The sequence below is a fragment of the Bidens hawaiensis genome, unplaced genomic scaffold (assembly GCF_021521415.1).
Source record: "Bidens hawaiensis isolate Kalapana, Puna unplaced genomic scaffold, B.hawaiensis_p1.1 tig00045409_1, whole genome shotgun sequence".
NCBI lineage: Eukaryota > Viridiplantae > Streptophyta > Magnoliopsida > Asterales > Asteraceae > Bidens > Bidens hawaiensis.
Window position 1 is genome coordinate 105,774 of NW_027498079.1, and position 26,330 is coordinate 132,103.

General features: G+C 35.7%; 1 protein-coding gene and 1 pseudogene across 2 annotated transcripts; one reads left to right on the forward strand and one right to left on the reverse strand.

Annotated features, from left to right (window-relative positions):
• Positions 1–13,259: 13,259 nt before the first annotated feature.
• Positions 13,260–15,813, forward strand: LOC143595646 (L-ascorbate peroxidase, cytosolic-like). The gene is made up of 10 exons (XM_077074614.1): positions 13,260–13,373; positions 14,062–14,191; positions 14,420–14,594; positions 14,663–14,728; positions 14,805–14,853; positions 14,938–15,023; positions 15,110–15,189; positions 15,270–15,372; positions 15,471–15,529; positions 15,621–15,813. Exons 2-10 carry the CDS (start codon positions 14,073–14,075, stop codon positions 15,634–15,636), a joined length of 753 nt encoding a protein of 250 aa, XP_076930729.1. The 5' UTR covers positions 13,260–13,373; positions 14,062–14,072; the 3' UTR covers positions 15,637–15,813.
• Positions 15,814–17,064: 1,251 nt separating this feature from the next.
• LOC143595645 (F-box/LRR-repeat protein At1g67190 pseudogene) lies at positions 17,065–19,717 on the reverse strand (annotated as a pseudogene). The gene is made up of 2 exons (XR_013146558.1): positions 19,534–19,717; positions 17,065–18,650 (listed from the first exon to the last, which is right to left on the reverse strand). The product of XR_013146558.1 is annotated as an F-box/LRR-repeat protein At1g67190 pseudogene (transcript).
• Positions 19,718–26,330: the final 6,613 nt, after the last annotated feature.

Genomic DNA, 26,330 nt, shown 5'->3' on the forward strand with positions numbered 1-26,330 from the left:
AAATATAGATTTGGATTGGCCGGAATATAGGAGAGGATGAAAGAAGATCCGGCTATTAGAGAAAGAGAGAAAAACATGATTAGGGTAAAAAATTAAGAAATGTTATGGTTTAAATATAGGTTAGTGGATGAGTTGGCATTAGTATGAAAGTCATTGGTGACATGACATTGAGGTGGCATTGATGTGTAGGGGCTAGAAAGTTGATAAGTGGAAAACTCATTTTACTTTAATAGTATGTATAGATATAGATAACTAGAATTTAGTTATTTATTCTCATGAATTTTTTTAATATATGATGAAATTTTCTTTATTTGATAATATAATAACAGAGAATAGAAAGATACGACGAAACACATAATGATAATGAATGTAATATTAGAATCAGATAAGATTTAATTTACATGTTCATTTTAATTTATTTTTTTCTTTGCAATGCAAGAACACGAAATTATATTAGAAAAGGTGCAAGCCGTTCTGGCCAAGGACTGCAAACAAGATACAATCAAGAGCCGGAAAAAAAAACCATTTGACTAGCCACGAAACAAGATAGCGGGGAGATGACACAAACCGACCAATCAATTTCTATATACCTGGGTCTTAGTATTAACCAACCGAACAAACACTTTCTAGTTTCGTCAACTGTGTACATGGTCATGATAGTTTGAGTATTGAAAATCTTATGGTTACTTTAAATGATCCAACGGGTAGGAATAAATATTAAAATAAATATAGGATTGAATAAGGTATCGTTAATACCTAAAAATCATGTATATTTTCAAAAGCTCTTTTTAAAATGCTTAAACTATTGTCTGTAATTAAAACAAAAAAAACAAAACAGTGTTGAAACTTAAGTGGGCTTTTGGGCTTATGTGAAAATGAGCTTTTTTCTAATTTTACAATAGGTTAATACAATCTATCGGCCCATTTAGTATAACCCATAATTTATCCGGTTCATAGTTCGAAACAAATCTGGAAATTGAATTATTGATCCAAACTAAAACCAGTCCGGTTTCAAACTGAACCGCGGCTTATATCGTTTTTGGATCCTATCCGTTAAAATTCGGTTTAGACCGGTTTGAAAAACTAGCCCATTATTTCTAAATAATCAGTCATTTTACGTTTTTAAACTGTTCAGTTAAAACTTATTACAATAAATGTAGTCTGTTCTTCTTTAAGAAAGATGGAAAAACGATTTTGAAAAACCAAACAACTTTTTTATTGCAAAGCGATGAAATATGCCTCGACTGAGGATCAAGCAACAATGTCAAAGGATGACAGCATTTGGCAATTCGAGCAACGTGTGGCTAGGGATAGGATGACATTTTGAACAACCTTAATGGCGACTAAACTCCAAACAACTAAAAAAAGATGGTCATAATATTTTATTTAGGGATGAAAATAACGTCGTTAGTTTTGTTAGCTAGGTAGTGACAGATTAAAAATGTAAAAGTTGAAAGTGGTGTGTAACATTTTCATGTTAGAAGTGTGTCCAGCCAAAACCGATAGTTTGGAGCATTTAAATCCAATAACCCACATAACTAGTTTTATACCCGTCCGGTGGACGGGTAGTTTAATATCATAATGACAAAACTATCTTTCTTTGCATTCTAAACCAAAATATATTTCTTTGCATTCTAAACCACAATAGTACATGCTTAAAATAAAAAGCACAAGTTAAGAGTAAACAAATGACCAATTCACTAAAAAACACAAAGCAATGTAAGTCATTCATGTAATCGAATTGGTAACTACATTCTGTGATATGCTATATGCACTTATGTTCTTTAACATTCGATCTTGATTATGATTTTATGAGCAAACGCATGAAAAATATAACAGTCAAAGAACATGAGAACTTAACAATTCTTGTGTTGATACTCGACCACCCAATAAGACTTATTAGATAAGCATATATTAACAAACATAAAATAGTTATTTCAACATCATAAAATAACACATAGAACCTGTCAAAGCATACATACCAGGAGGAAAAATAAAAAGAATAGCGAATTTAATTAACCACCTTAAAAGATTGAGCAATCAACCGGTCAAAAGAAAACAATGAAACATCGCAAATCGTTAATTTCAAAATTTTGATTATGTTTGTAACTTTGTAATAATACAATTTTCAAACCATATTGATACACAAGATGAAGTTCAAGGATATGCAAACGAACTAACGCAGTGCTAACCAGTCATCCTGCAATCCCGGGAACTTCAGTACCATGAAGACAGGATATTACCTGCTCTCAAAGATGTTGCTATTTGATAGGAAAATAATTTTGAAGGAAATTAAAATGATATTACCTGCTCACAAAGATGTTGCTATTTGATAGGAAAATAATTTTGAAGGAAATTAAAATGTAACTTGTGGCGTCTTTATGTACCTTAAGATCACCATATTGGATTTGCAGCTGCAAGCACAAAGGTTCTAAAGTTGAGAGCAGTTATCATTCCTGCTTTTGCAATTAATAGTGTTTGTTGCTCCATAGCTACATGTATAGCAACCCTGATTACAAATTTTTACAAGTTATATATCTAAAATTTAATGAAAACTAAAAAAGAAAAAGCACAATGCTTAGGGCCAGGATCTGCATCTCATTATACCAATGCTTCCAACATCGTTTTAAATGCCAACTTACCCAACCTTTGATACAGAACTAAAAGCATCTATATGCATAAATTATGGATCAAAATGAACCCTTTTTGTTACCTGCTACATAGAGTTTATTCATCCAGGTTTAAAATTGGAGATACATAAGCAATAGGAGGGTCTTTTCTAGTGAAAAAGGATATGATCACTTCATTCTAACCATCTGTTTGCACCAAAGTCACAATCAAAACGCGTACAAAATATTTATGAAAATTTGAAACAAATGGTAACATAAATGATTAAAATTTAACAATCTTATCTCTCCATCTTGATTAAAAAGATGGTACCTGTTGCCACAGTAGCTTTTGTTGGAAGGGGGCTCTATCTGCATATTCATGATATGATAGATGATGTTGATGTGGTTCCTTTCTATTGACACGTTCACCTGAAATATTACAAAATTATATTCAAGTTTATACATTATACCTATGACAAAGAAAATAAAGGATGCATAATCTAAGTCTAATAATATTAATGTTAACTGTAAATTGAGAACAATACCAACCATTTGGGAAGACAGTCACTCTGTTCCTCATTCAGACCATATTCAAGCGTCACCTCCGATAACTCTTGTCATACGTCTCAGCCTCCATCCGTGCACTTCCAATCACCAAACCAAAATTCAAAAACGCAACTTTAAAACATAAATATGAAGAAACGTAAAGACATGAAACAAATTAAAGCACAAACAGAATGAAAAATAAACTACAATAAGCGGGATTAAAGATTCTTACCTTTGTAATTTCTACAGCAAAATTCTTCTCCCTCTAATGACAGGGTAGGAGTAATCGGAGGAAGCCATTATTTTTGTTAGAAAAAGGTGGTGTGAGCGGAGAGTGATGGTTAATATATGATTCCGTTACCTTTTGCCCTAACTTACCGGCGGAGAAGGAGCGACTTACCCACATAACAACAGTTACTTAATATATATAATTATCATATTTTCAAAGAATGATGCTTTTGGTGCCTTTACCACATTTTAAGAGTTAGAACCCAAAGTTTGTATAAACACTATAATTATCTGTCAAGTTAAAAGGTCGTCAAGAAACACCCTGAAACAATAAGCCTTAACCTTTCAAATCTTGTTGTACATAATATATTATTTAAGCAAAATTGTTTTCTTTCCGGAAACTGGAGTGTGCATATTAAGAGATGACATGATTTCCAAGTTCGTGTTCATGTCAAATTAGTCATGTTAGCAACACGCGAACACACCTCATTTATCACCCCTGTTTTGAAGTAATATACGCACTGATTTAATTATTTAATTTTTAATAATGCTTCAATGATAAATAAAATGATATTGTTTATATTTAAGATATAAAGTTATAAAGTTGTCATGGGAAGGAACGTTAAATAAACAAGAAAAGGATATGAAAACAAGAAAGTGGGCAAGTGGTGAAGTGGGTTTAAGAATAAATTTGTCACGGCATGGAGACTTTTCAGCATATTGTGTTCAAGGTATATGCCAATCATGTAATCCCTTTACACGTTGTTGTCGAATTTAAGAAAACATATATAAAGCACATCAACTAAATTAATCAAGAGTAAATTATGCAGTCGGTACTTACGCTAATATCATATTACACTTTGATATATCATACCCCTTCATTTGAAAGATTAAATAAATATATATTCAGAAACCCAACATATTATATTTGACGGTGTGTATAATAATAATAATAATAATAATAATAATAAACACATCATTTTTCATACCATAGATTTTACTCAAGTATTCAACTTAAATAACACAACTATTAGTTTGGTCTACTAGTAAAGGTGTGTGACCTTTAAAAAAATGTTATGGATTTTTAGTTTCTTTTGAGATATGAAGGAAATATTAGTTAATTAAAAAAAGAGAGGAAAAACCTAAGTAACATATATGTTAAAACTATTGTATACGCATCTAGGTATGTATAGGGATGTAGCGGTTTCACAAACAGCTAACCAAGTAAAAATTTTGTTCGTGTTCATGTTCGTTCATTAAGAAAATGAATTTGTTCGTGAACAGTTCACGAATACAAACGGACGAATGCACAAAATTGAACACAAACAATGTTTTATTTTATTTGATTAACTACATTATTAGTGTCAACGTTTGGTCCGTCTGCCAAGCGCTTCATATGTTAATTTTACATATAAATTTAATCACATAATACTCGTATACTTTTTTTTATAATGATTGATCTTATCATTTTCTTAAATCTATATCATAAGATTAGGAAAGTTATTAAAAAGTATTAAAAACCTTTAATGAACAAACATAAACAAAAGAACATAACTGAACACATTCTCAAAGATTTACAGACATGATTAAACAAACATGTTGTTTGTTTTCATTCATTTAGTTAATTGAACCAAGTTCCTCTTTTTCGTTCATTTAACAACGATTGAACATAAACGAACTTCCATTGAACAATTCACGAATACTTTGCCGAGTGCTCGGTTCATTTACAACCCTAAGTACGTGTATATGCAATTTGTGTTGGTTTTTCCAATTAACTATTTTACATCTAAATACCACCAAACATTGCATATGCAAAGGTTTGTATGCACACTGTATATACGGTGGCAAATATCAAACACTAGACCAAACCAAGGGTGTGCAAAGTCAGTATGGTTAAGTTATCGGGGTGTTGGGGGGGGATTAATCATTACCATAACCGAATAGTCGGGTAACCGTCGGTTTCGTATAAGTTCAGTTAACTGTCCAATGTAATTTTTTTTTTACTTTTGTTCCGCTTGAAAAATATAAATCATCAAAAGTTATAATTAGTTAATTTTGTTAAATATTACCACTATAACTAAACGTTATAAGTACATTTGTAAACGTCTAAAACACACCTTGAATGAAATCAATAATTGCTACAAATATGTACAATTGAATAAAGTCGTACATTGTATCTAATTCAAAAAGTATAAAAATGTATATGCTTTTTCAATAGGGATGCCTTTCTTTCATATCGTCACACCTAGCGAAGATAGTCTTGTGGCCGGACTTTGACCAAATATTTGCAGCGGACCGGATGCTATTTGAACTTTTGATATCTTTATGCTATTGGTAAAACCGACATGGTAAACAAAGGCTTGGTTAGTTTCTTATTTAATATGTGAATATGGGTGTAAATAATCGAGTCAAGTCTTTACTTTTAACACTGCTTTTATAATTGGAGATAGGCTTGCGTAGCGACTAGCGACGAAGCTCGAAAACGAGGAGGAGGGGGGCCAAGAAGCTATGCCCATGGGCATGCGTTAAATTCGTTTCGAGTTGGATGTATCATGTATGAAACTCGAGTTTGACTCGTAAGTAAAGCTATAAGCTTGAGCCACATACGCTCCACCAAATTGATGACGAAAACGAATTCTGAAGTCAAGGTTCCTTTTACAAAAGATTTTTTTTCTTTTACTTTTCTTCATATTATTATATGTAATAAATCAAGACGCTATGGTCATTTTGATGTAAATGAAAATTGTAGGGGTATGGTACTAAAACCCGGTTCTACGCCCTAAATCTATTATGTTTGGCTTATTTTATTACATGGACTAATACAATGTTATTGGGCTGATGGGGTTTTGTGAAGGTAACCCTAACTGGGCTAGGCCCATTAGGGTATCATGATGGTGGCCATGAGGCTCTCTATATAAGGAGGTCTCCACCTCCTTATTAAGTGGTCATGCTCAAGAAGAGCCACCACCACTTTTTGTGTCTGTAAACAAGAGATTTTTCAGATTTCTTAGCAGTCACCACCACACCCCCGAAAACCATTGCAGGTCTCAAGCAGCTGAAGAAGAAGATCAAGACGTGGTTCGTTCATCTCAAAATCCGTGGAAACATCGTCATGGATCAGGTCAGATTCATTTCATGCTTCGACATTGGCGCCATCCGTGGGACGGCAACGAACTACCCTTCGATTTTCATCTCGGCTGTCAGATCTCTCCCAGGAAAAACCCAGATCTGGAAGTTTACAGAAAAAGGCTTCAAGGCTTGTTCTATTAAAGCTCAAAAAGATCCATAGATCTAAAAGAGGCTTCCAGATCTGTGCGAAAAGAAACTGCCGGACTCGAATGATCAAGTCTCCGGATCTGTGATGGTTTTAAATCTGCTCCGAGCTTCAGATCTATCCAGATCTGATTTACAGATCTAGATCTAGATTACAGACCTGGATTTTAGGTTTAAAATTGCAGGTCTAACTCTTAAATTGCAGATCCAAAAATTACCATTCCGCCGCCATGTACGCGCGCCCGCGGGTTCTCATTCCGCAGCCGTACATGTGCCACCGCGGAAACCACCATGTGGGTTTTGCGCAAGAGACCTCCGCCATGCACGCGCACTCGCGAGTCACCACTCCATCGCCGTGCATGCGCGCATCAGGCCTCACGCCAAACTTAAAGGTTGGGAATCCTCATAATATCCCATATGGCCACGCGCCAAACTTAAAGGTTGGGAATCCTCATAATATCCCGTATGGCGACGCGCCAAACTTAAAGGTTGGGAATCCTCATAATATCCCATATGGCCACGCGCCAAACTTAAAGGTTGGGAATCCTCATAATATCCCGTATGGCTACGCGCCAAACTTAAAGGTTGGGAATCCTCATAATATCCCGTATGGCGACGCGCCAAACTTAAAGGTTGGGAATCCTCATAATATCCCGTATGGCCACGCGCCAAACTTCAAGGTTGGGAATCCTCATAATATCCCGTATGGCTACTCGCCAAACTTCAAGGTTGGGAATCCTCATAGTATCCCCTATGGCCACGCGCCAAAACTTCAAGGTTGGGAATCCTCATACTATCCCATATGGCCACGCGCCAAAACTTCAAGGTTGGGAATCCTCATAATATCCCATATGGCCACGCGCCAAACTTAAAGGTTGGGAATCCTCATAATATCCCATATGGCCACGCGCCAAACTTAAAGGTTGGGAATCCTCATAATATCCTATATGGCCACGCGCCAAACTTAAAGGTTGGGAATCCTCATAATGTCCCGTATGGCTACACGCCAAACTTCAAGGTTGGGAATCCTCATAATATCCCGTATGGCTACGCGCCAAACTTCAAGGTTGGGAATCCTCATAGTATCCCCTATGGCCACGCGCCAAAACTTCAAGGTTGGGAATCCTCATAATATCCCATATGGCCACGCGCCAAACTTAAAGGTTGGGAATCCTCATAATATCCCATATGGCCACGCGCCAAACTTAAAGGTTGGGAATCCTCATAATATCCCATATGGCCACGCGCCAAACTTAAAGGTTGGGAATCCTCATAATATCCCATGTGGCTACACGCCATACTTAAATGTTGGGAATCCTCATAATATCCCATATGGCTACACGCCATACTTAAAGGTTGGGAATCCTCATACCACATGCTCACGCACCACATATGCTCACGCATCACATATGCTCACGCATATTACACACATATCAGTCTAACGCACGCGCATGCGACATCTGCGCGCGGCGCGGGGTATAAAGCCTACGCGCACGCGCATGCAACATCTGCGCGTGGCGCATAACACAAAACCAAAGTCTACGCGCACGCGCATGCAACATCAACGCGTGGCGCGGGACATAAAGTAGCTCGTAAGCCACCTCACGCGCAAGCTTCATTATTATTACAGCTCATAAGACGCCTCGCGCGCAAGCTATTATTTTTCTTATAGCTCATAAGTCGCCTCGCGCGCCAGCTTTATTATTATTACAGCTCGTAAGCCACCATGCGCGCAAGCTGTTATTTTTCTTATAGCTCGTAAGTCGCCTCACGCGCAAGCTTCATTATTATTACAGCTCGTAAGACGCCTCGCGCGCAAGCTGTTATTATCCTTATAGCTCGTAAGACGCCTCACGCGCAAGCTTCATTATTCATACAGCTCATAAGACGCCTCACGCGCAAGCTGTTATTATTCTCATAGCTCGTAAGACGCCACGCGCGCAAGCTTTATTATTCTCACAGCTCATAAGACGCCTCGCGCGCAAGCTGCTATTATTATTATAGCTCATAAGTCGCCTCGCGCGCAAGCTTTTATTATTCATGCAGCTCATAAGACGCCTCGCGCGTAAGCTGTTATTATTCTCACAGCTCATAAGACGCCTCGCGCGCAAGCTGCTATTATTATTATAGCTCATAAGTCGCCTCGCGCGCCAGCTTTATTATTATTACAGCTCGTAAGCCGCCATGCGCGCAAGCTGTTATTATTATAGCTCGTAAGTCGCCTCACGCGCAAGCTTCATTATTATTATAGCTCGTAAGTCGCCTCACGCGCAAGCTTCATTATTATTACAGCTCGTAAGTCGCCTCACGCGCAAGCTTCATTATTATTACAGCTCGTAAGTCGCCTCACGCGCAAGCTTCATTATTATTACAGCTCGTAAGACGCCTCGCGCGCAAGCTGTTATTATCCTTATAGCTCGTAAGTCGCCTCGCGCGCTAGCTTTATTATTATTATAGCTCGTAAGCCGCAACTCGCGCAGGCTCCATTATTATTATAGCTCATAAGTCGCCCCGCGCGCCAGCTTTATTATTATTACAGCTCGTAAGCCGCCATGCGCGCAAGCTGTTATTATTATAGCTCGTAAGTCGCCTCACGCGCAAGCTTTATTATTATTATAGCTCGTAAGTCCCCTCGCGCGCAAGCTTTTATTATTCATGCAGCTCATAAGACGCCTCGCGCGTAAGCTGTCATTATTCTTATAGCTCGTAAGACGCCTCGCGCGCAGGCTTAATTATTCTTATAGCTCGTAAGACGTCTCGCGCGCAAACTCTATATTATTCCTATAGCTCGTAAGTCGCCTCGCGCGCAAGCTTTATTATTCTCATAGCTCGTAAGTCGCATCGCGCGCAGGCTTTTATTACAACATGTCACCATCATGAAGAAAACCTCTCAAAACTCAAAAGACAATAAAGACAAGGCCAAAGAAAAGGGAAAAAACCGCCTCACACCTTATAAAGTCCAGCGCTCCACCTAGACGCTTGCGCGCCCAGGAGCAACGCTGGACTTAGGGGGCTTGTAAGGGTATGGTACTAAAACCCGGTTCTACGCCCTAAATCTATTATGTTTGGCTTATTTTATTACATGGACTAATACAATGTTATTGGGCTGATGGGGTTTTGTGGAGGTAACCCTAACTGGGCTAGGCCCATTAGGGTATCATGATGGTGGCCATGAGGCTCTCTATATAAGGAGGTCTCCACCTCCTTATTAAGGGGTCATGCTCAAGAAGAGCCACCACCACTTTTTGTGTCTGTAAACAAGAGATCTTTCAGATTTCTTAGCAGTCACCTCCACACCCCCGAAAACCATTGCAGGTCTCAAGCAGCTGAAGAAGAAGATCAAGACGTGGTTCGTTCATCTCAAAATCCGTGGAAACATCGTCATGGATCAGGTCAGATTCATTTCATGCTTCGACAAAAATAAATAATGCCCTCCTTAAAACTTTAATTGAATGTTAATTGGTTGATATTGATATGTACCTGTATAAACTTTATTATCTTTTGGTTGTAAATTTAATGCCATATTTTCTAATATTTCGCTTCTTTATCACGTTTAACTTAAAAGAAAAGCTTGAAAGAAAGAAATCAAGTTCAGAACTTGAAAGAAATCAAATTTATGCAAAGTAGCAAAATAACAATTTATAATTTGCTATTTTACCCTCTAAAACAATATTTGATTCTTCAATCTATGTAGCAAAGATCAAGCCTTTTTAAATTAACATGTTGTCCAAAAGATTGATGTACGATTTAGGATTAATCTTTTTTGAATTTGTTCTATGTTTATGCATAAACCATAACGGCGCTACCAAATAGTCGAGTGTATATATTTCAAGATTTAAATATGCATAAGTCGTAGTTATAAAGAAAATAAATTGTATAAGTTGAAGGGTTTATTTTATCAATATCTAATGTTTATTGGTTTCTTGTGAAATGTTAAATGGCTGATATAAAGTATACGACACCCCCTTCTAAACATAATATAAAAGACGTACTTGCACTCATTTTATTTTATTTACCTAGAGTGTCACTAATCAGATTACTACTCCTGGCCTCTTGTTCAAACACGTTTAACTGCAAAGTTCTAATAAATTCCAATGTATTAGTGCCGGTATAATCACAACCTTTGACTCGATTATTTAACTCGTTTTCAACATAGAGTAGTTCACCATGATAATTTTAACCTTTTGGTGATGGCATCCTAAATTTAGGATGGAATCTTTATCCTTTATTTGCGTTCACACGGTCACCATGACTTTATTATTCTCACAAGCCCCCACGTTGGTTGGAAAATGACCTTTTTAGCCTCCTACGTACCAAATCAATTTCCCACAACTAAATCATACCTCCCATCAAATAATTAAATAATACATAACGCCCCAAATTAATTATTTATTTAAAAGTACATTTACAAAAAGATTACTCAATTATTATTATTGTTATTATTATTATTTTTATATTATATCATTTACATGCATGTCCCAGCACGGTTTTCTCTTCTGGTATGCCTCAGACCATGTGTACTGCTAGCGTTGTGGCTAGTGTTTTGGGTGAAAACACGGGGGTACAACGTCCCCCTGCGTTATGATAATATATTTTTTTGGTGCGTTGTATACAAAACGCGCATGGTGGCACAGAAATCAAAAAACTAGCCGTTGGGGTGGGTGGGTCTTGGAGCCGTTGAGATTTAAAAATATATATATATATATATTAATTATATTTATACTATATAAACAAACCAAACTCATTTTTTAACACACTCATTCTACTTCTATACCAATTTATATCTTTTACACAAATATTTCTACCAAAATGTTTCCAAACAACAACCAAAATATTCTCGGTTTTGGTCAATATGCCCGTCAAGGCAACCAAAATCCACAATCGAACCAATATACCGCCCCGACGCCAACCGTACCCGTCCCGCAAATGTATGACCCGCAAATGGCCGCGTACATTGCACTTCTACAAAGCTCTATGCCAAATGCGGTGCCCGGTTTCCAAAACCCAATGACAAACATTTTTGCGGGTTCGGGTTCCCAACCCGCCCCGGAGACCCAACCCGAGGTCGAGTTCGTGCCGGAGACACAACCCGAGGGCGGTTCGAGCCAACGCGGACGTTCGAAAAAACACGCAAAGAAGCCCGTCGGTGAACCTCGGGTTAAAAAGACGGTGATAGCATGGAATATCGACGAGTGCGTACTATTTGCTCGTGCTTGGTGCCAAATATCGGAAGATGCCAAATGCGGTAGGTTTTTAAAATGCATATATATTTTTTTAAATTTCTTATAACAAACATTAAACTTGTAATGTTTTTATTTTTTTAGCGAACTATCAAAAAACGGGGGTATTTTGGCACAAAATTATAGAGAGGTTTCACAACCTTGGTGGGGACTCTCGTCGAGAAAAAGATTCGTTACTGTCGAAATGGGGCGACATAAACACCAAATGCATGGCTTTCCATACGGTTTTCTCTCGGATGAATCGAACTAGGAGTAGCGGTGTCTCGGACGCGGAAGTCATGGATAACGCGTTGGTTAAGTTTCAACATAAGGTCGGCGGGACCTTCAACTACTTTGGCATTTGGAAAGACCTATTGAGGCATCACCCAAAATGGGGCATGGTGTTGGATGCCGAAGCCGAAGCCGAAGCCGAAGGCGAAGGTGGTCCACGTAAAAAAAATCTAAAACATCATCTTTGGTTGATCCAGACACGCCCCGTTCCGACGCTCGAAACTTCAACTTAAGCGATAATGACCCGTGAATACTACCGACATGCCTCGGCCGGGGGTAGAAGAACCAAAGGCAAAGGAAAGGGGAAAGGGGCCGGTTCGTCGTCGGCAACGGGTTTGAATCCCGAATTGGAAAGCCAATTCCAATTAATGAACTCTCGACTCCAAGATTTACACTAACTTGGAACCCAACAACTTCAAGTAAATTTGGATGCCGTCGACCTACTTCGAAGGAATGAGATGGACAAAGACATCGAGATTTTATCAAACGAGCTATCCGAAGACGACCCGATAGTCCAATCTCTAAAAGCCAATCGACGAGCGAAAATTTTAGAAAAATATAAATGAGTTTTAGTTTTATTAGTATTATTTATGTTTTTTTATTTTAGTTTGATGTATTTTTTTTTAATTTAGTTTAATGTATTTTTTATTTGGAAGTTTAATGTAATTTTTAATTTTATGTTAATTTATTTAAATGATTTAGTATTTAAAAAAACAAATAAAATTAATAATGACTGGGCGCCACGTGGCGCATAACCCCTGGTAGTGGAGAGTTATGACTACAGCCTGTTTTTATACAAAACCATAACTCTGACTGGGCGTCACGTGGCGCATAACCCCTGGTAATGAAGCTTTATGATTACACATGATCTTACGACGCCCAACGAACACGTCCTTAGGGGTAGTTTAGTCAATACAAGCAACGCTCATCAATAAATGAAAAGCAAGTTATCATCGCCCAGAAACTTTGATTTTATATGCCCATTTTCCACCAAACCCCACCGAAACTAATCTCGTCCGATGAAACTATTATTGACCACAGATTACACGATCCAACGGCCACAAATATCTACTGGAAACTTCTGTTTTTCTCCAGACTCAAGCCCTATATAAAGACAGTGCTTGTGGCTATCTCGTGCTCACTCATCATCATACTCATCTAGGGTTTCACGCTGATCATATTTCGATTCGATCTTACCATTAAACAGGTTAGAGTCCGTTAACCATCTATATTATTATTATTATTATTATTATTATTATGTAATCAAGTAACTTTGCTAGCTATTTGAATCATGAACTGATCGTGCGTTATGCTGTTGATTACTGTGTAGGTGTATTTTGATACGTGTATATGTATCGTTGTATTTTCATTTTGTTGTTATTGTGAATTACTTATTTTTTTTACTGTAAGCATAATAAATAATTAAATTATTATTATTATTATTATTATTATTATTATTATTATTATTATTATGTATAATTTGTATAAAAGACTAATTTATCACCTGATACTAATTTATCACTAGATAACTGTGTAAGACACGATTATATCTGTTAAATGAAAAAAAAAGGTACACTATGAATTTTTGTTATTATTTTTTTTAAATAAATGAAATTAGTAATGAATTTTTATATATTTTTTTAAAATTTGTATAATAGACAAATCTACTTATTGATACTGATTAGACTCCATCATTGTACATATGACTGTGTTATAGACTGATAGACATATGTAAACTAGTTAAACAAGGGATGTTCATGTTTGATACGTGTGTTAAGCACGTTTAGAGACCTATTTAACACGATAATACTTGTTTTGCCTGCCTGTTTGATTATAGGATTATCTGATTGGTAGATATTTTTGGAACTTAATTTTGTTATTAATTTGTGGTTCAGATTTGAAAACCATGGGGAAAAGCTATCCATGTGTTAGTGAGGAGTACAAGAAGGCCATTGATAAGGCCAGGAGGAAGCTTAGAGGATTCATTGCTGAGAAGAGATGTGCTCCTTTGATGCTCCGTCTCGCGTAAGTTTTGTTTCTGGTTTTTTTGTGCTCAAATATTTGATTGTTATCTGAAAAATTATTTAGTGTAATTAGTTCAACTAGGTGATTTACTCCATGCTTATTGAATTGTTTAATTAACATGGATTATGGCTTTTGGATGTAATCATTTGCAAATCATGATCCCTTTTGAGTTATATTCATATATTATTGGTTTCTAAAACAACTATTTTTTTTTTTTTTTGACAATAGATGGCACTCTGCTGGTACTTATGATGTGAACACCAAAACCGGAGGTCCTTTCGGTACCATGAGGTTCAAGACTGAGCTGAACCATGGTGCCAACAACGGTCTTGACATCGCTGTCAGACTACTTGAGCCTATTAAGGAACAATTCCCCATCATCTCATATGGTGATTTCTATCAAGTAAGCTAAAATCTTTTGTACAAGTTCATCTGGATTACCCTTTTTTGTGCTAATATGCTTATCTGCAGTTGGCTGGTGTTGTTGCTGTTGAAGTTACTGGAGGACCCGATGTTCCTTTCCATCCAGGAAGAGAGGTTAGTGTTATTGTTTGCTTCATATTAGTTATTAATCGGTTTTGTTTAAATCTCTAAATGTTTTATATTGTTACAGGACAAAGAAGAGCCCCCAGTTGAAGGCCGTCTTCCTGATGCAACAAAGGGTTAGTGAATCTGATTGATTTCTTCAATGTTTCTGGTTGTAAGTAATGTGAAGTTATTAAGTTGTTAGATATGTTAAATTGCAGGAACTGACCATTTGAGGGATGTGTTTGTCAAGACCATGGGTCTTGAAGACATTGACATTGTCACTCTATCTGGTGGCCACACTCTGGTTCGTGTTACCACTTCCGTTGTTTTTGTTCATCTTTTTCATTGATGACTGCAAATTATTAATGTGAAAGTGCAACTGTTTTATAGGGAGCTGCCCACAAGGAGCGATCTGGATTTGAAGGACCGTGGACTCCCAACCCACTTATCTTTGACAACAGCTACTTCACGTGTGTTTTTCGTTCTTTCTTTATCTTTCTTTAATATTATTTTTATATGAATACTGAACTTATATAATTTTTTTAAACAGTGAACTTCTTGCGGGTGAGAAAGACGGGCTCTTGAAGCTACCTACCGACAAAGCTCTTCTTGCAGACCCTGTATTCCGACCCCTGGTTGAGAAATATGCTGCTGTAAGCACAACATACCTCTATGATATTTACCATGAACACATATACCATAAACAAAACATTGTTTGATGCATAGTTGTTTTGTTTTTGATTTGAACCAGGATGAGGATGCTTTCTTTGCTGATTATGCAGTTTCCCACATGAAGCTATCTGAGTTGGGGTAAACCTTATAACTTTTGATGTTTTATCCTCCACTATATATAGTTGTTATATGCGTTTGTATTGATGAGCAAACTTTGATTTGGTTGCAGATTTGCAGATGCTTAAAGTTTGTGATGGGAGTGGGAGAGTATAAAGGACAAGGAGGGAGACTTGTTTGGCAGTTTGTTATGAATTTTCATGTGTTTTTGTTTTGTTTTCAAGAGAAAAAGAGAATGTATTGTGGATTAAAAGAAACCTCTCTTGAAGTGGGGTTGCAGTTTGATTAATGAAGTATTTAGCCTTTATTTCTAATATATTATTAGCTTATGCCTCTTCAATTCTATCGTTTTTGTTTGTTATGCTCTTCAATAAATCGTTTTTGTTTGTTGTTCGATTATTATTGACAACCTATGCACTAAAACGCAATAGCCCGGCAATAATAGTTAAAACTAAAACGAAATAATTTAACCGATCAAGAGACTGCATCTGGACTCGAAAGTTACCATAAAGTTGAAGTGTTTGGCAATGAGTGTTACAACAAATCCCGTGAACACCCATTTCTAACCCGTTTTGAGTTTGATGTTTTGAGATTTGAAAATGATGGATTTTTTCACAAGATTGCATGAAATTTATTTCTCTAAAAATCAAACCACAAATTGAACATGTTTAGATGATAGAACTTGTGATGACACCTAAATGCTTCGATCGTGTTTCGAGTGGTTTTGACAGTTACATGGATGATAACACCTAAGTGCTTCTTTGTCTTTTGTTTGAATGTTTACGATAATCACACGGATGGATGCCAAACGGATACTTTGTGAGATTAACTGATTAAGCTTCTCCTGACCACTACTGCATTATGTAAATGCAAGTTCTCTTTAATCTCTCTTTTCTTTTCTTTTTTCCATAGATTTTATGTGGAATTGTTGGGACATTTAATTGTCTACTTGAATCTACAAGTCAACCGATGTTGTTGGCTTGTTGCTGACTGCACAGTGTGGTTTGAAGATTTGTATTATTTGGCTTGTTGCAAAATGCACATTGTGATTTGTAAATTTGTTCATGACAAAAATATGTTACCGCTAGATGGTACAGGGTCCTGAGTTGCTCATTGATGCCTTGGTTGTCATGAACAAAAAGCCTTTGTTTGCTGGTAAAGATCATGTGCATATTATTAGAGATCTTAGCTTAACAAGAATGCATTCATTTAATTCATCATTTTTGCAGTAATGGCAATTTGCGTGGATCCAGTGACTGGTCCGTCATCATTATCATGTGGTCTTTCTCCAATTTGGAATTGTTATATTGCTCTATGCATCTTGGACAGGGTTCATGATTTAGTCTCCTTTGGCACCTTCTGATTTGGGTTGTTTAGATTACAACCAGAATTTCAGAATAGTGTGTTGCAATTTACAATCGACGTTACAAGTACCTGAGATCTATTCGTTTATTTACTGCAAACACATCCAGTATTCGTTCTATTACAACAGAATATGTTATTTTGATGTTCAACAGAGGTGGCAAGACGACTGCCACTGTTTGATATGCCCTAAACAAGTTAATTGCAAAACTAAATAAACCCAAAAAGGAGAAAAAGATTACCCAAAACGGCCAATAGCTAATGTTTATATCACATTATCCAATTTAAAGAAATACAAATCAAAGAAAACTATAATCAGATGTAAATCCAACAAACTAGAATCACAAAGAAAAATGCATACATGTACACCTGCTCACCAACAGGAGCAACAGCTGATTAAAACATCACCTTAACCGCGATCATAAAAGGGCACATGTTGTGGGACCCAACACAACACAAAACAAAACAAAACAAAACAAATACTAAACAATACCTACCATCTTCCAAAACCAACATACTGTTATTCATATTCAAACTGAACATCTACATGCAAATACTTCCGCATGAGACCAACAATTGAAGTTGTAAACTTAGCCAAAACCTGACACTCCTCATGACTCTTCGCCTCCGAAACGACCCCATTAATAATCAACTTTCTCAAATGCGGGCACCGTTCCAAAAGCCCTGCCACCCACTGTGCAAACAAGTCTGTTATAACTGTCCATCCGAGCTCCAACATAATCACATTCTTGAACTCAAACGACCGTTGCAAAATGTACTGAAGCGATCCCTCTTTCAAATCGTAACACAAGGGCAAATGGGTCAATTGTGGAAAACAAACTGAAATCGTCTCCATATCAACAATCTCATCTTCATCATCAAACACAACCCCCCATAACCGAAGCCCTCTTAACCTTGACGCCTTTGAAATCATATGATGAAACTTAGTCCACATGATTGTAAAGTTACTAACATCCACAACTTCAAGATTCTCAGTATTGTCACCGATATCGAGATGAATCACGCTGACGTCATCAATCTTTAACAGCTTTAACGTCCCTTTACCGACAAGCTCAAAAACCTCGAGTGTACAATCTTTAAGTTGTAGTTTCTCGAGGCTATCAGCCTCGAGAATAAACTTCTCTAAACTTATCGCTTCAACCGATAGATCTTTTAAAGACGGGCTGTTTAACTCCATTGACGCCTGCGTGTCTGACATGGCGATATCGAGGCTTAAAAGTATCAATATCTCGACTTTTGGGCACGCGGTGAGCAAATAACTCAAGTCGAGAGCAGATATGCTGACGTGGCTTAACGAGAGAGATTTTAAACATGGAAAACGTTGATAACTCGGCTCGATTCCACTTATGGTGTTGTGTGATAAGTTCAAAACTTGGAGTTTTTGACGACCACATTTTTCAATAATATTAATAGTGGGTGATGTTCTAACATTATAATGCAACTGTCGCAAGCTTTCACGAGTGTACATGAGCCACGCAATCACGGGAGCGGCTGAAAACTCGTCCACATCATCCATAATAATGGAGAGAGATTGGAGGCCTGTGGTTTGGAAGATGGTTTGAGTTATGAGGATCTCGAGCCGGCTTGTCGTGAGCTCATGGTAAACAGGCCAGTCGTTTGAGTTGAAGGAGAGTGTGTGAAGGTGTACCCGCCATGCTTCCCGCCATTTCCGGCAAGTGACGGATGCGATCACGACATCACGAGCAGCACCGAGGCGAGAGAGGATGTTGCCAATGACTTCAACCGGAAGACGCTCCATCTTCAATCAAGAAAACAAACGATTTATCAAAAAGTAATTGCATCACATCGTTTACACTTTACACTATAAATGAGCCGAACGAACACACGTGATTAAAAGAACTGAGTATTCCTTGTTTGTGTTTGTTCTTTAAGAAAATGAGAGTGTTTGTGTTCATTTATGTTCGTTTGCTAATTTCATAAACGAACACTTCATGAACACAAACGAACAAACATAACTGAACATATCGAGCGAACACCAACTAAAAGTAAACACGAAACATCTGGCCAAAAAAAACAAAAAAAACTAGACTTAATAGTAATGAGCCTAAAAAACATAAATGCATATATAAATGAACGAACTTTAACAAACAACTATAACTAAACGTAAAAAAATGATCATAAACGAGCGTATATAAACGAGTGTTCACAAGCATAAATGAACGAACCATACACGTTCATAAACAAAGTTCCTGCCGAACGATTCACTCACCGAACGTTGGGTTCATTCACAAGCCTAGCAGTGATCTAATTTGCAAATGGAGTGAATTGATTAAGGAGGTGTTTGGATGCATGTTTAAAAGTGATTATTGCAATTTGAAGCCCTAATAATATAGATTATCTACTGGTTTACTACTAGTAAATTTATAGTTAACCCTAATACTATTCCAAAATCAAGATAAGTTGAGATTTGAACAGATATCAAATTGTTTGCAAGTTGCAACTAATCATAGAAAAAACCCTAAATATCTATTGCAGGCGAATCAATGGAGATCCGTGACAGATTTAAGCAAATCGAGCAATTGATGCATGAATCAAGTGGATTTGAATAATGATAAACAAGTAGTAGTATTTGAGTGGAAAAACAGAGAGAAAAGTCAAACGATACATACATACATACATACCAGGAATGAAATCAAGAAGGAATATTGAAGCGAACCGAATACTGAAGAAAAGAGTTGAATCTGAAAGAAATAAAGAAATAGAAGATGTGTTTGTGTTTAGATCGAATAATAATAATAATAATAATAATAATAATAATAATATTGTTGAAAGAAAGAAAAGAAAGAAAGAGGGGTTTTTGATTGATGTTTTAGTTAGGGATTGATGTGGGAGAAGGGTATGGCGGAACTTAAGCAAGAGAAAACAAAAGGTTTTATTATATTACCAGGATACCGGCCGTGTTACACACGAGTGAAAAATATTTTCAGCGTAAAATCATAAAAGATTTTTACATTGTTTTCTACAAAACTAAAAGATATATGAAAAATATATATAAATAATGAAATAAGAAACTGTTACAAATCATTGAATTACTAACATAATAATCATACTAGAAAAAGGAACGCAAAATCAGTTATAAAAAGTTAATTGTGATCAAAATCAGTTTTAAGTCATTTGAAAGGAAATGGTTGGTTATGATTATAGAAAACATTAATTAGTGAATTTGTGATTTTAGAAAATATTAATTAGTGAATTATGTGACGGTTCTATAGATGGAAACCAGATAACTTAGAAGTGTATGTGGACATACTAGTTGAAAGTCATATGAATATCTTGTATTGTTTTAATAGTATAGTAAAATTACTACTCTCTCTCAAACTTTAATTTTTTCATGTTTTTTTTAAACTGGAGATAACTTGGAGACGTTTAAGAGCTTTGTACGGCTGGGTTGGATTAACTGGCGGTGACCTTTTTCTATTAAATCACCATATACAAAGTACTCAGACAATTCAGTTTGTTAGTTGTTCAAAAAATAAAAATTAAAAAAATTTCTTGTAGTTGTTTGTAGTGATGATGGTTTTTTTTAGATGTACAATGTACATGTACAACCCACACGAGTTGATGTTTTAGTTAGGGATTGATGTGGGAGGAGGGTATGGCGGAACTCAAGCAAGAGAAAACAAAAGGTTTTATTATACTACCAGGATACCGGCCCGTGTTACACATGAGTGAAAAATATATTTTCAACGCAAAATCATAAAAGATTTTTACATTGTTTTCTGTAAAGCTATAACATATATGAAAAATATATATAAATAATGGAATGAGAAACTGTTACAAATCATTGAATTACTGAAATACTAGTCATACTAAAAAAATGAACGTAAAATCAGTTATAAAAAGTTAATTGTCATCAAAATCGGTTTTTTAGTCATTTGAAAGGCAATGGTTGGTTATGATTATTGAAAACATTAATTAGTGAATTTATGATTCTAGAAAATATTAATTAGTGAATTATGTGACAATTATATAGATGGTATCCAGATGACTTAGAAGCGTATGTAGACATGCTAGTTGAAAGTCATATGAATATCTTGTATTGTTTTAATAGTATAGGAAGATTACTACTACCCAGACAATTTAGTTTGTTAGCTGTTCAAAAAATAAAAATTAAAAAAATTTAGCTGTTCAAAAAGAAAAAAATAAAAAAATTTCTTGTAGCTGTTTGTAATGATGATGGGTTTTTGTAGATGTACAATGTGGTGATGTACATGTACAAACCACTCTGTGCGTTTGCACGTGACATATACATACATTCCTTCACTTCATTAATATCCTCACAATTAATTATGTGCCTTAACCAATCATTTTCAGGAGAGGAGCCTTTATTTGAAAACTATTTATTTTCTAACATAAATAACAAGTATGAATATGTGTTTCTATATCAAATTTTATCATTTTTTAAGGTAAATTTCAAAAAATCACATGAATGAATGAATATATGTTTCTATTGCGAAAACGTGTTTGTCGGAAATACATCAAAGACTTTCATTTCTTTAGTTAAGTCATCACAACATTTATTTAAAGCGATACAATGTATTTTGAGAATGTATTTTTACTTGGAGGTGGTGCCTTTTCGTGGCCTTCCAAGAAGCAAACTTGCATAACCAATATATGTTTATTATCTTTACGGAGTCAGGTTATTCTATAAAGGAGAATAAAAATGAAAATGATAAAAATGATTGTTAACCACAAAAAAAAACCCCTAAAAATATAATAATAAATCATAAATTTAAATTATATATATATATATAAGAAAAAAACAAGAATGTTTCTCCTGCCTTCCTCGTTCTAAACAAACAAAAAAACAAGGTTGAAGAAACAATATCATTGGGTCTTTTTGTTCATCATTGTATTTTTTGTTTATTTCCATAATTGATTATGTCGTTTTTTCCTTGACATTATGTTAGATTTTGCGATCTTTTGTGTCTTTTATTATTTATCATTATGTCTTTTTTTTTAACTCGAAAGACGGTGGAAACGTTTTAGTTTTTTAAATATTTTTTGTTTTTTATGTATATTTTGAGTTATGATTTTTTTATTATTATGTTTGAATATTCTTTAAAGATTTTTTGTGTGACCATATATCTTTCTCACGCTACTCATTTTTATCTTTCTTTACATTTTAACTTTTCCTTATCTTCATGTATTGACGAATATAAAGAGTTATAAGTGACAACCTTATCCATAAATATTTTTGGAATTAGTAATATACAAAAATGGAAAGTCAATCTTCGGGATATTTCCATTTACGAATTTTTGTTATCACTAGCTTAAATAAATCAAGGATCACACTCAATATGGAAAAATGGTGGTGATTTAATGTCATCGTGATCATTTACCATAATTGGGATGTTTACTTTAGGAAAAAAAAAAACATTACAATATTTTATGAGGCGTGAACTGCACACTCGTTCAAGGTTGTTCTTCTTTCATGCACCAAGAATCCGAGGTGTTCAACAGAGCAATGCCCCCTTAGCAAGATTTCAAGGAGGTCGCTTCCCTTAGTGTGGGTTTGGGGGCAACGCCTAATGCATGGTCTAAGGGACAGAGAACATGTGAGTTCTAGTTGAAATAACACTGAAAGGTAATGGAATATTATTGAAAGTTGCTTTAAAATTGCCTGACGATGAACAGTTTTGCGTGGAAAATTCAATCATTTCCCTGATTATTAGTGGCTAGTTTCCGCTACTGATCATTAATGGTAACCATGCTCGATATCGTTCATTAGCGACAAGTAAGATCAATAATAGTTGATAAGTTGTAACTTGGCAACCAATGATAACATCATCATCATCATCGTACTCAGTATATCCCACCAATAGCAAAGCTATGGTAGGGTCTGAGGAGGGTAAGATGTAGGCAGCCTTACCTCTACCCCATAGGGATAACACTTATTGTTAATTGTTGTTGACAACTAGAATGTTAGTAGTAAATAAGTTACCACCAGGGGAGTTTTCGGTTGACAAGTTTCCCCACTATTTAGTTGTTGACGGTTTCAACTGTCAGCTGAAACATTGCGATGGTTCTTCCCCTACATACGAACGTCTTTTTTAATAACAAATGTTGCATATTCATTTTTGTTATCTCTGTGAATTATGTGGTTATACTTTCGTGAGTACCCACATAATATTTCAATCAACAAGTAATCTGAGCACTATTTAGTATTTACAAAGATATTCAGACGTAGAATTTTTAAACCTTTAAAAACCTACAAGGCATGAGTCAAGATTTTTAAACCTCTAAAAACCTACAACACAACATATAGCATACAGAATCAAGATTTTCAAAGATAACCCGCCAAATGATTAATAAGACATGAGTTCATTCAATAAAGATTAGCAGATCTCATAAAAAGACCGTGCTAAATCAAATCTTGTTTAAGTTGTAATCATATACATAATAACAATAGTCGTTAGTTGTATATTCAACTTCTTCAATATAGAAAAATAACCAATATCAATACCACAAACGTACCATGACATGAAAAATTGTGTTCAATTCTTTACATGCTTCTTTTATGTCATGAAAGATTCACCACAACCACATTGTCCCTTTGAGTTGGGGTTGATAATACAAACTCGGACCTGCTTAATACCAATTAAACCATCAACTACAGTGTTTATGTGGGTGTTTATGATCACATGAAGATATAATACTTCTGCAAATAGAAACTCAATTTATCATCTACAAAGTCCATTTTCGTCTTGAATCACAATCTTCACACCCTTGTCCTAAACCATGTCATCCAACTTTCCTTTTTCATCTACCAAGTAAAAATAAATACATGTTATAGGAGTGGGATTGATAACTAAAAACCTAATCACACGTCACTTCATACACACCAATATGCATTTTCATACACCAACAGGGAGATAAGAAATCGATTCAGTTAAAATGATTATTTCATATAAGCATAAAACAAGGCAGTCACATTGTATACCACCACTTTGCCATGATTCAAGTGTTTCCTATATATGCTGTAATGGATGTAAAAGAAACAAACAACATAATCAGGCCTTATTTGATTACTGTTAAACAAACCCATGGAGGATTAGAAGATAACTCCCTGGAGGTCCTAGATCAACCTTCAACAGACAAAACACCAACAGAACAGTCAAAACAAGATGTTGACCAGTGTTGAAATACCATGAAGGAGGCAGGACTGCAGGAAACTTGTTTCCATTGTGATTAAAAAACTACTCTTGTCTCTAGGCCATGTATATAAGGCTAGCCGTTTGTCATACGTATGGAGAAGAAGATGGTGGCTAGATTCTGCAGATTAGCATTCAGCACCCTTGTTAGTGACTGTAGCAGACTGCTGAGTGACTACAAGTGTAATAAACTTAACTGAATAATGTAGGGGCGAAAGTTTGAGGGCGATCTAAGAATTTGTCCTCAGGAGGTTGTGAAATAGTGACATGATATTGGTTCTGTAGTGGATAAGAAAATACAGCCATGTAGTGTTTGATTATTACAAGTAAAAATATGTAATGGAAAAGAAAAAAGATCGTCTTGAAGGGTATAACTACATAAGTGACTGAGATAGATTATTTCTTAATCGGTTTCGGCAGGAGTTGTTCAAGATTATGGTTAGTGTTACACAATTAATTTTCAGCAGTGCGTATCATCAAAAGACATATGGTCCAACCAAGAGTTAACAAGTGTACTCAAAACATATCAACGAGTCATTGTCACAAATAGGCAAATCAGCTACCTTTCGCACAAGGGTGACACAATACCACACATGTTCAAAGAATTTAACTTCTGTAGTTTGGTTTCTTATATAGTAGTTTTTGGTCCTATTGGATTACTGTTACAAAATTGATATTAATTCAGATAGACAATACTATCTTACTTTGTTATTACTAAGAGAGTAAGAGATTATGCAGTAAGAATGACACCATTTTATAAATAGCCATTTCTATGCATTCCTCATGTTTTGAAGAAAATAGAAAAGGTGGTAAGAGAATGAGCTTTTGATTATCCGTTTCAATTCTTTGTATCAAACAAACGCGGGAAGTTAACTCATTTTTTGGTCTTTGAGTGAAAACAATAAGTAATGTGTCCAATACTTTTTTTATTCTAAATCGGATTTTGGAATGCAGGTAAGGAGTTGCAATCAAACTGAACTAAGATGGTACTTTCCCAACTATCCCAAATTCAATTAAATATCAGTTGCTTATGTTATCAAGAAGCTTAATTGTGGCAATTATTACTTTGACATCACATATCCAAACACCCACTATGATAACACTTTTCTTAATGGGAGGTATTAGGTTTGACAAGTCACATAAATCTGCAACTGAATGCAAACTCTAGAAAAATGAATACATATTGATAAGACACTTCTAGGGTTGCTCATAAACATAGATATGTACTCAACAATCGAATACGATTAAACATCTAGGAATTGAAAGTAAGCATAAATTAAAAGATATGAAATGATCAAATTTAGGGGGATGGCGAACCTGCTTAATTGAGGGTATAGGATAATTCATCTTGAGGCCGAGCTTGAGGAAGGTGTGCTGCGATTCTGAAGAAGATACAATAATTTGTTGGCAGCAGCTTCCGTTAAGGTTAGAACTTTGCCAGTACCGGAGAAGTCATTCAATAGATCACCTTTAATTTTAATAGTTTCGGTTTAAATTTTAAAGGCCAATAAGTCTAAACCAAGGAATCAAACTGAAGCCAAACTTTTGGTAACGGTCCGGTTTGGTTTTAGTTTTCAACAGTTTGACTTTGGGGGTTTGGTTTGCAATGGTGAAAAACCGTCACAAACGGTTTGGCTCACGATATGACGTAAAAACTGCCAAAACCGACTGAAAACACCCCTGCTTTTTGTACTGAATTACCTTTAAAAGGCGTTTAAACATTTTATGTTAATGCAAATGAGGAACTTAAAACAATATTTGTATAATATTATTAACAACTCACTTTAAATACTCAGGCAACTTCATGCACAGTACAAAGTGGATGGAAGTATGGATGACCCCAAACAGAAGGCACCAATAACAATTTATATTGCTTGAATCATTTAAGTTTGTTAATTAAGCAACCACGTAAAATCATAGACTGCTAGTAACTGCAACAGATTAAGTGGTTAATCAATCACTTTAAAAGAAAACACAACTTACCAAAATCATTACAAGAACATGATCCATCAACAAAGTGATGAAACCTGCTATTATCTCTAAAATAATCTTTCTCCCCTCAACTTTGGAGATCAACTTAATTGCAGAATGACAATCAACACAAACCCTAATATTTTTCTTAACAATAATCGGTTTCCCAACAGGTGAACGTATAAGCGCATACGCTATAGCCATCCTCTCACTATGCCTATGAAGAATCTTCACCTTCATATCATCATCCAAATCAAGCGGGACCGACTCAATATCAGGAACATATCCCGCTT

Excerpts from the sequence above, each read along its gene's own strand:
- LOC143595646 (XM_077074614.1), top strand. The coding sequence starts at position 14,073 with ATGGGGAAAAGCTATCCATGTGTTAGTGAGGAGTACAAGAAGGCCATT. Across the intron at positions 14,192-14,419 it reads CCTTTGATGCTCCGTCTCGC|ATGGCACTCTGCTGGTACTT; the intron begins GTAAGTTTTGTT and ends TTTTGACAATAG. Across the intron at positions 15,190-15,269 it reads TTTGACAACAGCTACTTCAC|TGAACTTCTTGCGGGTGAGA; the intron begins GTGTGTTTTTCG and ends TTTTTTAAACAG.